At 44.4% G+C, this 14,378-nt stretch overlaps 1 protein-coding gene across 1 annotated transcript in view; it reads right to left on the reverse strand.

The window, feature by feature from the left end:
- Window positions 1-4,339: 4,339 nt before the first annotated feature.
- Window positions 4,340-14,378, reverse strand: part of LOC126281654 (leucine-rich repeat-containing protein 24-like) — a 354,700-nt gene continuing 344,661 nt past the window's right edge. The window contains exon 9 of the mRNA XM_049980790.1: window positions 4,340-4,896. Coding sequence (XP_049836747.1) covers window positions 4,423-4,896 — 474 coding nt within the window. The 3' untranslated portion in view covers window positions 4,340-4,422. The remainder of the gene's footprint in view (window positions 4,897-14,378) is intronic.

The raw sequence follows: 14,378 nt of genomic DNA on the forward strand, positions 1-14,378 counted from the left end.
TACTGAGTCATTAGAGTCATAAACAGAGTCGACGGCCTTTGCAATGTCTGTTCTTCTGTGCCGATCTTCATGCAGACTGCGCTTTTAAAGTCACCATTCCTACAAATCTGTAAACGATTCAGTTCTGAGCTTTCATAATCAAGTTTGGTAATGGACATTGAAGGATAAAAGGACCTTTCTTTTTCAAAAAGGGGAGGTTTTATCTTGTGGTGTGGTGTCACTAAAATATGTCGTAATTGGTGTGTGTGTGTGTGTGTGTGTGTGTGTGAACTGTTCACTCGAAGAATAACGCAGATACCCATCAGAATAAGTGTGATAGTATGCTCCAAATGTGGAGCAGCTAAAAAATTGAACAAAGTAAGATTTATTACAGTTCATACCGACTGCAACAATCCGTTTAATTTTCACCAGTGTGTGCTGAGTGTTAGGCATGAATAAATAAAAAATAACAAGCTATGAAAGCTGAATTAAAACCCGATTTCAAAATGAAATTTGTAGTATGTTTTAAATCACACCCATTAATGGCAAGCAGAAAACTTTGATTTATTTGTGATGTTTTGTTCAATAAGCTATTTCTGCATAGATTGTTGAGAGAGAATTGAATTGGAAATTGCAACCACTTTAGTTGCTTCAGTTAACAGCGGTACGGCATCAGTTCATTAATTGTTGTAATGTGTAAACTAGTTACTTTTAAAACTAGTAACCATTACAGGTATGAAAACTAGGATTCTGCATCCATTGCAAAGGACAGGTCTAAGAAGAAAGAAAGTATTTTTCTTTTCTCAGCATACTATCAGGTAAGCGCAATGTCTACTTTGATTTACAATGGGGCTGTGTGCAACGTTTTGGAGACTCATAACTGTCAAAAGAAAAAGAGTTCATAGATGTAAATTAACTAGTATATAAGTAAATTTTGATTTTATAGGCAGCTGGGATATTATCAGACAGTCTATTGTTATAAGGAAGATGCTTGTGGACGAGTAAAATCTGTGATGCCATGGTACACGGTACCTTTGCAATAGAAAATTGTCTTCAATTTCCATAAATCGTAAACGAAAGCCACTTCGTATTTGAAATTGAGTGTATATACCAACACAGAGAGGTGTAAAAGTATTAAATTCGTTTCATCTAGCATCTAAAATGCAATGGAAGTCTCTTTATGCTTCAAGGTGGAATATGAACAGGTATATGAATAATTTTATAGTTTGGAAAGAACATACAGCATGTTGTATACTGCGTGATTCAGCTGCTTTACCACTGGAATTTATGCAATCGAAAACATTTTCAAATACCGTGCACCAGATTCTCATATTCTCTCACTTGTTACACGCAAATCATTAGTCATACAGAAAAAATGAAAGGAGCATTTCGTACAAAATTTAATGCAGTTAAAATTTGTATTGGGAAACTTTTTTCTGGAGGTCACGGTTTTCAAGCATTCCAGGAAAAGGTGCTAGAAGCTGACTTCTGTACATTTTCCTTGATAAAATAGAGAACTACACCCTCTAGCGGAAACGAATCCCAGTACAAAACTTAACTACATCAAATTTCCTACAAAGAAGTCCTCTTTAGTTTTTCTGCTGAACTACTGATTTACATGAAGCGAGCTAGAGAAATGAAAATCTTGTGTTTGGTATTTCAATTTGTTATGTGTTGCATGAAACCTAGTGGTAGGGGCAGCTAAAGCACCATGTATGTTTAAGTTCTAACTATGTGTCCTACGGAGACCAGTTAAGTTTCTTTTTCATATTATTCTGAACATTTTGCAACACCCGAGCAGGCTTCACGTGTCGACCCAAGACGTTAACTTTCCGTTAGCTTCCCAGGTTTAACAGCCCACTTTTTTTCTGAGACTTCCCATACTGCGTCTTTCTGAGGGGTTTATCGTAGAGCCAATGTTCGAATTTGATTTGCAACCATGCTCAGCATACGTTTTATCCGTATTCGTTAATTTTGTCTGCTACAGCGTGTCTACAAATTTTACAATTCTATGGCTTACTTAGTTACATCATTCGGAGTAACCCTCAACTGCACGAAGGAATCTCATTTCTTCAGCTTGGATCTGTCATTGATCTTAGCGTTTAATAATTCATGTTTCTGTAGTTGTAGTTCTCGGAAACCTGTTGCTATGCCTCTGTAGATTTTAATTAGGCGTTTTAGAAACGAGCCACGAGAGAAGTTCAGTTTTTGCTTTCCAAATTTTTGGTGGAGAAAGTATTGACCCCAATAAGAAAAAACGTCTAGTGAACAAAGGCAAGCTTGAGCTTTTTAATAGATGAGTTCTCCCAGTGGATTCATCTCTGCGTATTTATCATCCCTGTCACGCTCTCATGCAACGGAGACGGGAGTTCCACCGTTCTGCCCGTCGGTATCACTTTCTAAATTGAATTTCATTTGTGTCTGTCGGAGAAGAGCAACGCCCAAACGGAATCTTTTAGGTTATCTGAGAAATACGATCGAGGGATTCTAATGGTAGATCCTTGCCCAAAGAATCGTCACCATGTTTTTCCACTTGTATCTACCTCCCACAAAACGGAGCCCGCTCAGCCATACTTTTATCTACCAAATTCGTGCGAAGTAGAATTTCATTCGGAAGTATTGGAAGTAACCCTAGAGCAAGGTGAAGATCTAAGGATATAGATGAGGTAAGCTCGGGTGTCTCTAGTGGTAGAGAACTACCCACTAATCCAAAATGAAATTCTGATTAGAAATCTCCCAGGTTTATGCAGGATGTAACTGGTATAATTGCAAATATTTTATATGAGTATCTTAAGATGTACATACATTAATATGTTGGCTGTTTTTCCACTTCCACTTCCCACAAATAAGTCACAAATGTTACGCTTTCGTGTTTCTGTGGCACGAAGTGAACGCTGCCTGGCAGTACAGACTTCCTTTCACGAGTCCATACACCCACAGTTCAATGTCTGACCTGCTGAAGTGGGGATAATGAACATTATTGGTTGCCTTGGGCCATGTGAACTAGCAGGAACTACATTAACTACACTCCGTCCGAACAGACCAAGCCACAATGGTGACGACCAGCCGCCGTGTCATTCTCTCAGCCCAGGTGCGTCACTGGATGCGGATACGGAGGGGCATGTGGTCAGCACACCGCTCTCCCGGCCGTCGTTAGTTTTCCTGGCCGGAGGGGCTACTTCTCAGTCAAGTAGCTCCTCAGTTTTCCTCACAAGGGCTGAGTGCACCCCGCTAACCAACAGCGCTCGGCCGACCGGACGGTCCCCATCCAAATACTAGCCCAGCCCCACAGCGCTTAACTTCGGAGATCTGATGAGAACCGGTTTTAACACTAAAACATACGACTTGTAATAGCTACAATTATTAGCACGAAAATCGCTAAATACTGACGTTATACTACTCAGTACACCATCCTCAGTCACAAATATACCTATACCCATTAAATGCCTTGTAGATATGGGCTCTAAAATGCATACATTAAGAGGTATGAGCATCTGTTCACCTTCGATACTATGAAACATATCTCTTTTACGGCAAGGTTTTTGCTTTCCAAATGTTGGGTGGTGAAAGTATTGCGCCCAATAAAAAAAAAATGTCTAGTGAACAAAGTCTCAAGACTACATACTTTGAAAGCTATGATCACTCGTTCATCTTCGCTAGTGTAAACACTTTTCTTCTGATGAACGAGTGCTCACAGCTCTTAAGGTATGTTTGTTAGATCCCATGTTAACCAGACATATTTCTCTTGTTTTCGTCCATAGTAGAAGAGGTGTTTCTTACTATCGAATATGAACACGTGCTCATATCTCTTTAAGATATGAGCTTTAGAGCTCTTGTTTACTGGACTTTTTTTCTTATTTTGGTGTAAGGGAGCTGTTCCTGAAGTTTGTCGATTTCTTTTGTTGCACCCTGTAAATAATACTTAAATGTTGCTACCATCAAGTTGAAGCTTTGAGGAGAATAATGAGGCAATACCAAGTGTTCCAAATGGTGTAGTATGACCCACAGATCTGAACTGAAATTCCGTTACCAGCAGCCCTAATTTATACTGTGTGTATTAGAAATCAACCACAATAAGTTGATACTTTCAGACGATTTATGAAGTGAACTCGGGTGTTGCTCATGGAAATTGCCCACCGATTGTAGGTTTGCAAGAATAAGGCCTCGTCAGCCTTTTATCTTTCCCACGTGTGATGGGCAACAGGAGTGTCATGTGTTAAATGATTTGGCCTCTATATGTCCTTGTGGTGGTTTGTTCTGGTGTAAGGGAGGATACCATAGCACGAAAATTAAGTCCAATTAATAGTGACAAAGCTCAGAGGAGTTACCTACGCCACTACGCGATACTGCCACACGCAGAGGAGTAGCAAAGACACGATCGTCCTCTGGCGTTGTCCTGCGAGCGAGGCAAAGATTCAAATCGACTTTGACGGTGAGCGGGCCTCAGAGGGCGACATACTCGGCCGGTAGGGGGGAGCACATGGGGGGCAGCGGGGGTGGCGGGATGTCGTCGGGGGCGTCGGCGTCGGCGTCGGCCTCGCTGTCCGGGGGCAGCGCGTCGGGCAGCGACAGCGTGGAGCTGCCGCCGGCGGTGACGCGCGGGCCCATGTTGTCGTAGTGCGGCTGCCCGTGCGGGGGCGGCGGCTGCGCCAGCGGCGGCGCCACCACCTCCTCCTTGCGCTGGGTGGCGCCCGGCCGCGCCCTGGGCAGCGTCGCGTACGCGTGTGTGGCCAGCACGCGCGGCACGTAGAAGGGCGCGTCGGGCCCCGCCGCCACGCTCACGCTGGCCGCCTTGCCGCCTCCGGGGGCAGCGGGGGCGGCGTGGCCCGGCGGCGGCTGCGGCGGCAGTGGGCCCGCGCGGTGCGGAATGTCCAGCAGGTCCGGGTAGCGCTGCTCGGGTTCCACAGGCTGACTCACCTGAAATCGAGAGCCCGTTTCACACTTGTGTGGTAGCCGTGTAAGACACACAATGCTCGACAGTGGCTTAAGGGGGCAGGACTTCAAACGGGCCGACTTGCAGCAGGAAAGGCACCACAGGACATTTTAATTTCCACTGTCTACACTTTTATAAATAAGTTCATAAAACTTTGTCAGTATGACCAGGAAGGATTCAGAATTGAAACTCATAGCCGTGGAAGTTCAGAAACACAACAAAATAATTTTTTTTACATTTGAAATTTCATCATTTTTCACGTACAATTGGCTGCATTTGTTGCTGTAGGTACACTTTTCTTCATAAGTAAGAGAGATTCTTCGACGAATTTTGCACAGCATACAAACCATACTTACAGGTTGAGATTTTCACTCTGCAGCGGAGTGTGCGCTGATATGAAACTTCCTGGTATATTAAAACTGTGTAAAGTTTGGAAGGTAGGAGACGAGGTACTGGCGGAAGTAAAGCTGTGAGGACGGGGCGTAAGTCGTGCTTGGGTAGCTCAGTTGGTAGAGCACTTGCCCGCGAAAGGCAAAGGTCCCGAATTTGAGTCTCGGTCCGGCACACAGTTTTAATTTGCCAGGAAGTTTCATACTTACAGGTGTCTGAAACTCGACAATTTATTTAATTTATGGAAAAATGAATGGGGTGTTACATTTTAAACTTCAGGTTTAAAAAAAACTCAGATTTTATAGTTAATTATCTCAATTCTTACCAGTTTTTAACAGACCTGGAAAATTCTAGAGTTTCATACAGCTGTAAGTATGGTTTGGATGCCGTGGAAAATTCATCGAAGAATCTCTCTTTCTTACGTAGAACAGTGTACCCACAGCAACAAATACAGCCAGTAGTAAGTGAAAAAATGATGCAATTTCACGTGTACAAAAATTTATATTGCTTTGGTTTTGAACTTCCTCTGCTTTGAGAGTGAATCCTGTCCTTCCTGGTCATGCCGACAAAGTTTTATGAATGTATTTGTAAAAGTATGGACAGTGGAAATCAAAATGTCCTGTGGTGCCTCTCCTATTTCAACTCTTCCCGTTTGTTGTCGTACTCCCCTTAACAACAGTGACATCTCTCGTATTTCGTAAATATATTTGTCTAGGTGACATACTTAGCTGATTAACATCACATGATCACAGGTTAATGGTAGCGCGAGATAAACCATTGCAAATATGAAATAATGGTACATTAATAACAAGCATAACGGTCAGAATATTAATTTCATTGAGTTGTACAGGTGCAGGATGTCAGCCTGCGGCATGGAGCCCCATGCCTGTTGCAGCTGATCGACAAATACATAAATGATTATTGGTAGTTGTGGATGTCGTAGGAGTTGTCGTCAGACGATGCCCCGTAAGTTCTTGATTGGACACAGATCTGCTGATACAGCAGACGAAGGCAGCACTCGACACACTGTAGAGAATATTGGGCTACAAATGCGGTACACCGGCGGTATCCTGCTGGAAAACATCACCTGGAATGCTGTTCATGAATGACAGCACAAGAGGTCGAATCGCCAAACTGACCTACAACTTTCAGTAGCGTTGCGTGGGATAACGAGAGTGCTTATAGTGTCGTAGAAAATCGCACCCCAGGCCATAACTCCAGGTGTAGGTCCATAGTCTCTAGTACGCACATAGGTTAGTTGCAGGTCCTCAACTGACCTTCTAACTAACACATGGTTATATCGGCGTTGAGGCAGAACCACCTTTCATCAGAAAACACAACGGACCTCCGCATTCCCCGCCAATTTGCAAACGACGGTTTAGCTTCAGTGGAATGGAGCTGCCCTTGAAGTAACCGATTTGTAACTGTGCTGTGTCACTATCGTACCACCTGCTGCTTAAATTGCTGCTGCAGAAGCAATACGATACACCAGGGCGAAACACGGAGTACGATGGTTTTCCCTCCCCGTAGCGCCACGCGGCCGTTCGGAGGCAAGTCTTCTGGTGCTCGCACATTCTCGTAGCCACCAGCGCCAGCAGTCGTTTACTAGGGCTACGTTTCTGACAAGTCTTCCTGCAGTATCGCAGAAAGAATATCCTGTTTCTCGTAGCACTACTACACGACCTCAATCAAACTCAGTGAGATGTTGACAATGGCTTCTTTATCGCAGCAAAAACTTGCTTGACTAACCTCAACTCACTAGCTCCAATCTCAAAGGTAACTAACCTACACGATCGTATTTAAAGCAAAGCTGATTTGCATATTCGTAGTGCACTACTAGCGCCACTGCTATGCGAAGGAAGGAAATTTGAACGGACATTAAGTTTCATACGTAGAAACACGCCTACCAATTTCGTTTATGTAGCACAATTCCTTCTTGTTATGTATTTATAACGAAAAATGGTGGCGATTTTACCAAATGGGAAAGCAGGATAACAGATATAAAAAAAACTTCATATTTGACGCAGATCAGACTCCAAAAATCAAGGTCGATATCGGACTTTCAGTAAGGAATATGCCCTTTCCGCGCATTAATGCACATTTTGCGCCTGTTATTAATGCTGGCTATCAAACAGCTGAGGTGTCTTTGTGTGATATTTTAGCACTCCTCTCTCAAGGCGGCTTTCAGTTGTTCCACGGATCAGGGAAGAGGTGTTCGTTGAGAAACACGTCTGCCAAGAGCGTCCCACGCATGGTGTATAGCGTTTAGGTCCGGAGTGTACGAAGACCATTCCATAGATTCAGTACCTGTATTTTTCAGTGTGTCCGACAAACGAGCGGTCCTGTGTGAGCAGTAATGTTCATTCAGAAACAGAAAGTCGGGATTTACCGCACCCCTAAACTGACAGACATGACCCAGAATGATCTCCCTGCTACATCGCTGTGCTCTAGCGACACCTGACGCAAAACAGAGCGGCGGTCTTCGGCCATTGTGCATAATGCCTGCCCACATCATAACTCGTACACCGTACCGATGACGTTCAGGAACATTCTGTGGTGTGTAACGCATTACTCTGTCTCTACACACTCACTGGTGGCCAGACTCACTTGCGACGATGATGCGGAATTCTTCGGAGAACATCACTCCGGACCACTGCTGCTGACTCAAACGAACATGCTCTCATCAATGACCGCTTTCTCGACGTTAGCGTGGTGGAAGTGTAATGCATTTAACAGGTTTCCTAGTACACAAACCAGCCTCATTTAATCGTCGCGGAATTATTGTGGCAGACAGGTGTACCGGAAGCGCCAGTGATGTGCCTGGGAGTGAGAATCCGTCTGCGACCACCAGCATGTTTCCGCACAGCATTTCAAACTTCGGCGCCCTTTTTTAATCGCAAGACGACGTATTTAGACACAGCCTCAACTGTGGACACAATGGTGACGCTCTTCGACTTGGAGGCGTCGAGCTGATCGTCCACGATCGTAAGCAGACATCTTGCCGTGTCACACGGAATGTCGCACCGATCGGTTCCACAACACGTCTCAGACACCATGTGGCATGAACTATCAAATGCATGCAGAGCATTTGTGGACAGGCTTCGCCGCCTAACACAAGATCATAAAGGACCACCTGTGCGGAATTGCTTACTCGTCACGAGGCTGATCGTGACCTACGTTATAAAAGACTAAAAATAACAAAAAATTCTTCAATGATTTTGTTTCTTGTTTTTATTAAATTACACATTGCATTTCGAAACCTATGGGTCTATCATCAGATACAAATCGTCTTAATAGATGATTAACTTTTGCTCTTCAGTGAGGAAAGTATGTTCCTGTTATCAAAAGGTTAGATGTTAGGTTTTGTACTTCACGAATCAATTGTGGAAGCACCAAAGAAACTGGTATACGCATGGGTATTCAAATGCAGAGATATATAAACAGCCAGAATACGGTGCTACGGTCGGCAACGCCTATATAAGACAACAAGTGTCTGGTGCAGTTGTCAGACCGGTTACTACTGCTACAAGGGCAGGTTATCAAGATCAAGTGAGTTTGAATGTGGTGTTACAGTCGGAACGAGAGCGATGGACATAGCGCCTGGGAGGTAGCGATGAAGTGGGGATATTCCCTCACGAGCATTTGACGAGTGTACCGTGAATATCAGAAATCCGTAAAACTTCAAATTTCCGACATCGTTGTGGCCGGAAAGAGATCCTGCAAGAACGAGACCAACGATGACTGAAGATAATTGCTCAACGTGACATAAGTGCAGCCCCTCTGCAAATTGCTGCAGATTTCAATGCTGAGCTACCTTCGAGTGTCAGTGTGCCAACCATTCCACGAACTATCACAGAAGTGGGCGTTCAGAGGCGAAAGCCCACTTGTTTCCCCTTGATGACTGCACGAAACAAAGATTTACGCTTCGCCTGGGCCCGTCAACACCGATATTGGACTGTTGATAAATGGAAACATGTTGCCTGGTCGGACGAATTGTATCGAATGGGTGGACAAGTACGGGTATGGAGACAACTTCATGAATACAAGGATCGTGCATGTCAACAGGGGACCGTCCAAACTGATAGAGGCTCTGTAATGGTGCAGGGTGTGTGCAATATGAGTAATATGGTACCCTTGGTACGTCTAGATACGACTCTGACACGTGACACGTACGTAAGCCTTCTGTCTGATCACCTGCAGCCCTTCATGTTCATTGTGCGATCCGACAGACTCGGGCAATTCCAGGACGACAATGTGACACACCACACGCCCAGAATTGTTACAGAATGGCTCCAGGAACACTCTTCTAAGTTTAAATACTTCCGCTGACCACCAAAATCCCCTGACACGAACGTTGTGCCGGCCGGAGTGACCGAGCGGTTCTAAGTGATTCAGTATGGAACCGCGCGACCGCTACGGTCGCAGGTTCGAATCCTGCCTCGGGAAAGGATGTGTGTGATGTCCTTAGGTTAGTTAGGTTTAAGTAGTTCTAAGTTCAAGGGGACTGATGACCTCAGATGTTATGTCCCATAGTACTCAGAGCCATTAGAACACGCTGGGCGCTCTGGTGGCTGTGCCATCACGCTATCTCTTCGTGGACGACGTAGAAACCATTATCACTACATCTACTATCCCCCAAGGTGGCATATGCCGACATATGATCAAAATCGACGTAGTCTTTCCAGTAGCCCATTTTTTTCCGGCAGTATATGTAGTAACCATTTGCCAAGTACAATTCACGGTATTGTTCTGGTATCAGCATCTGTCGAACTCATATGGTTAAACATTAGCAGGATGTATGTGTTTGTGTGCGTATGTGTCTATTTCCTATTAGTCTTATTGACTGGTACGTCGTATTTTGCATCTGGGCACACTTACGGACCTGGAATTTTCGCAGAACTGAGGTCCTTTGTTGAGCCAAATTACTTGTACCTACGTTACGGACCAGGCAAAAATCCTTTGATACGTGATAATTTAATGCTCCGTGCTTAATAAAGCTTTAAAATTAAACCTTCCGCACTGAAATACATAAATAATTACGAAATATTAACAACAAAGGCAGCCAAAGCTACGTCAGTGTTACCCGCCATGACAAAGCGTATATTTACGGCATTCGAAAATAATATATTCATCGTTGCAAACAGGTATTTAACTCAACGACCCAAAAGGCTCTCATATACACAAAGATTTACTGTGAAATACATAGCATGCTATTAAGATCACAAAACACAAGCGAGTAAACAACCTCCTGTCAACCGGACGAATGCAGACTAACCCAAGCGGACGTAATAACGTAAACAAAATACGGCAACCAAATTATTTCTATGAGAGACACAGGAAAATATTTAACGAAAACACACAACAGTATCGTATGCAAAATCGACGCATACATATGCATAAACTACGGTGCCTTGACTATTTAGATATTAGAGCATTAAATTCGCGGTAGAAATCATGACATATTGACTAAAGCGTGTATTAAACGCAGATACTGCTAACATATGGAAAACAGGACTAAAAAAATAAACAAATATAACTTATGAATTTGACGGCTCAAATTCAAAATTCGTTTTTTCAGCATTAGATTGATGAGAACTATTCTAAAAACCTAAATAATATCAGAATTATTGAAGTTCAGACTATTACTTAAGCACAGAGAGGTCGGGTGAACACGAATGACACAGGATATATAAATACTTGTTTTCTTATGGAGTGCTCTCATCGACGCACTTATGTACGGTAAAAGGTAAGGAAGGGAACTCCTCCTATGAGAGAACGATTGTAGTGCAGAGATTACAATCAATATCTCTTACAACCATGACGAAAACGAATGTAGAGAAAACGTAAAATGACAAATACTGATGCATGTATGTGGAACAATAACAATAGAGGGGTTTTGTAGCCTTCCTGTGCGAAAAATTGTGAAGTGGCTATTAGGAAGTCACTTTAGTAGCTGTAGCTCTGCCACAGTTGAATATTACACGTTGGATGCTACTTTTCACAGAGCGCAAGATATCGGTGACAACAATGGCTCCACTTCCCTGAACAATAACTGAAACACGCATGTGCCGTCTCTCAAGGCTCAAAAAATTTTATCCAGCAATGGAGTGTTATCTTAGAACTGTAGAAACATTATGCGCTTGAGCTCAGTCAAAAAATTTAAACAACAAAATTGAGAAGTATCGTGTATTAAAAACAACCGCTAATGTTGGGGCAAGTATGCCCTAATCACAGGTTGCGAGTAAGTTATACAACCGTCACAAATGGTTGCTTCCTGCTCTCCGTATTATTGCAGATAAGGTAAAGTAAAGTAATATCCATAGCTAACCTGAAAATGTGTGTGTATAAACTATCTGATCAAGTCCTCCAGAAAGGCTATATAATGCGGAATTGAACACGTCACTAGAGACGGATCTGCCTATGTAGAAGAAGCGAGAAATACTGCGTTACTAGCAGAGGCAGGGGGTAAGGGGGAGAGGGAGGAATTGTAGAGGGAGGCCAATACATGACTACAGTAAGCCGATACGGAAGGATGCACTGGAAGTTGCAGAGGTAATTCGGAGATGAAGAGGCTTGCACAGGATGGAGTAGCATGGAGAGCTGCATCAAAGCAGGTTCCGACTGAAGACTACAACAACACATATTTTGATATGATATTAAGAGCGGGCGCATATGGCATCAGCTGTTCTCCCTCCTAGGGTCCCTACAAGTTTAAACAAATAAAAAGCCGGATAAAATTTTGGACACCAGTTACGTGCAGATTTACTCTTCTTTTTTGATTATTTTGTCAGTCTTCAGACTGGTTGAGTACTGCCCCTTCCCCCCTCCATCCCCCCCTCCGACTCAGAGCTTCAACTGTTTCATCAGGCTTAGCTTGTGTTGCAGCACTAGTACAAATGTCGTTATTTAATGCCCCTATTACGCCTGTTACGTCTGTGACCTTCAGTTCGATGTGGATTTCTTTACAAAATCTGTTACAATTTTTCACTGTTTTGATGCACTGTATTCGTTCAATGGCAATTTCATCACGAGTTTTGTTCGCTCACTTTCCTGTAATTGAAACTAAACAAACTCCAAAATAAGCCTCCTGCAGCAATCTTGTTTGTTCACGCCTCAACAGTGTACGAAGGTCATTGGAATTTTTGTTTTCATGTGATTTCCGACTGGTTTGATGGACCTGCAGCAAACTTCTCTCCTACGTAGAGAAACGTCCTCAGTTATTTGTTCAATCTCTAATCTCTGTTTTCCCCTACAGTTTCTACAGTCTTCCTCGAGTACGATACAAGTCATTCCCTGACGTCGTAACATACGTGCTAACATCCAGTCCCTTCTTGCAGAGAATGTTTTACATTCGTTATTATTAATCTTATATCGTTGACTTTTCGCCAGATTTGATGTACTGTACAAAGTTCTCTACGTTGGGAAAGTTTGTTTGCTTTAGCGGTAGGAAATAAGGTACTCAACAGAACCAAAGTGGTTGAGGTAAGTTCCATTAAGGAAAATCCATCCGTTGTCGGCCTCAATTAAGTATCTCATAACTTCCCTCATTTTCGCAGAGAATAATTTTGATGGTATGGAATCTCCTTGTCCGATTCCGCATTCAGTTTTCAATTTATCACTGTCCTGATGAAATTTAGTGGAAGCTATAATTCTGAAAATAATATTCCACAGCATAGTAACGTAATATTTGTTGACCCTTCTTCCTGATTCCGGGACACTTCATTCTTCACTGAAACTGCGTGAAAATACACTCAAGGAAATTGAAATAAGAACACATTGAATTCATTGTCCCAGGAAGGGGAAACTTTATTGACACATTCCTGGGGTCAGATACATCACATGATCACACTGACTGAACCACAGGCACATAGACACAGGCATCAGAGCATGCACAATGTCGGCACTAGTACAGTGTATATCCACCTTTCGCCGCAATGCAGGCTGCTATTCTCCCATGGAGACGATCGTAGAGATGCTGGATGTAGTCGTGTGGAACGGCTTGCAATGCCATTTCCACCTGGTGCCTCAGTTGGACCAGCGTTCGTGCTGGACCTGCAGACCGCGTGAGACGACGCTTCATCCAGTCCCAAACATGCTCAATGGGGGACAGATCCGGAGATCTTTCTGGCCAGGGTAGTTGACTTACACCTTCTAGAGCACGTTGGGTGGCACAGGATACATGCGGACGTGCATTGTCCTGTTGGAACAGCAAGTTCCCTTGCCGGTCTAGGAATGGTAGAACGATGGGTTCGATGACGGTTTGGATGTACCATGTACTATGCAGTGTCCCCTCGACGATCACCAGAGGTGTACGGCCAGTGTAGGAGATCGCTCCCCACACCATGATGCCGGGTGTTGGCCCTGTGTGCCTCGGTCGTATGCAGTCCTGATTGTGGCGCTCACCTGCACGGCGCCAAACACGCATACGACCATCATTGGCACCAAGGCACAAGCGACTCTCATCGCTGACGACGACACGTTTCCATTCGTCCCTCCATTCATGCCTGTCGCGACACCATTGGAGGCGGGCTGCACGATGTTGGGGCGTGAGCGGAAGACGGCCTAACGGTGTGCGGGACCGTAGCCCAGCTTCATGGAGACGGTAGCGAATGGTCCTCGCCGATACCCCAGGAGCAACAATGTCCCTAATTTGCTGGAAAGTGGCGGTGCGGTCCCCTACGGCACTGCGTAGGATCCTACGGTCTTTGCGTGCATCCGTGCGTCGCTGCGTCCTGGTCCCAGGTCGACGGGCACGTGCACCTTCCGCCGACCACTGGCGACGACATCGATGTACTGTGGAGACCTCACGCCCCACGTGTTGAGCAATTCGGCGGTACGTCCACCCGGCCTCCCGCATGCCCACTATACGCACTCGCTCAAAGTCCGTCAACTGCACATACAGTTCACGTCCACGCTGTCGCGGCATGCTACCAGTGTTAAAGACTGCGATGGAGCTCCGTATGCCACCGCAAACTGGCTGACACTGGCGGCGGCGGTGCACAAATGCTGCGCAGCTAGCGCCATTCGACGGCCAACACCGCGGTTCCTGGTGTGTCCGCTGTGCCGTGCGTGTGAT

This window comes from Schistocerca gregaria, chromosome 7 (assembly GCF_023897955.1).
Source record: "Schistocerca gregaria isolate iqSchGreg1 chromosome 7, iqSchGreg1.2, whole genome shotgun sequence".
In the NCBI taxonomy this organism is placed as follows: domain Eukaryota; kingdom Metazoa; phylum Arthropoda; class Insecta; order Orthoptera; family Acrididae; genus Schistocerca; species Schistocerca gregaria.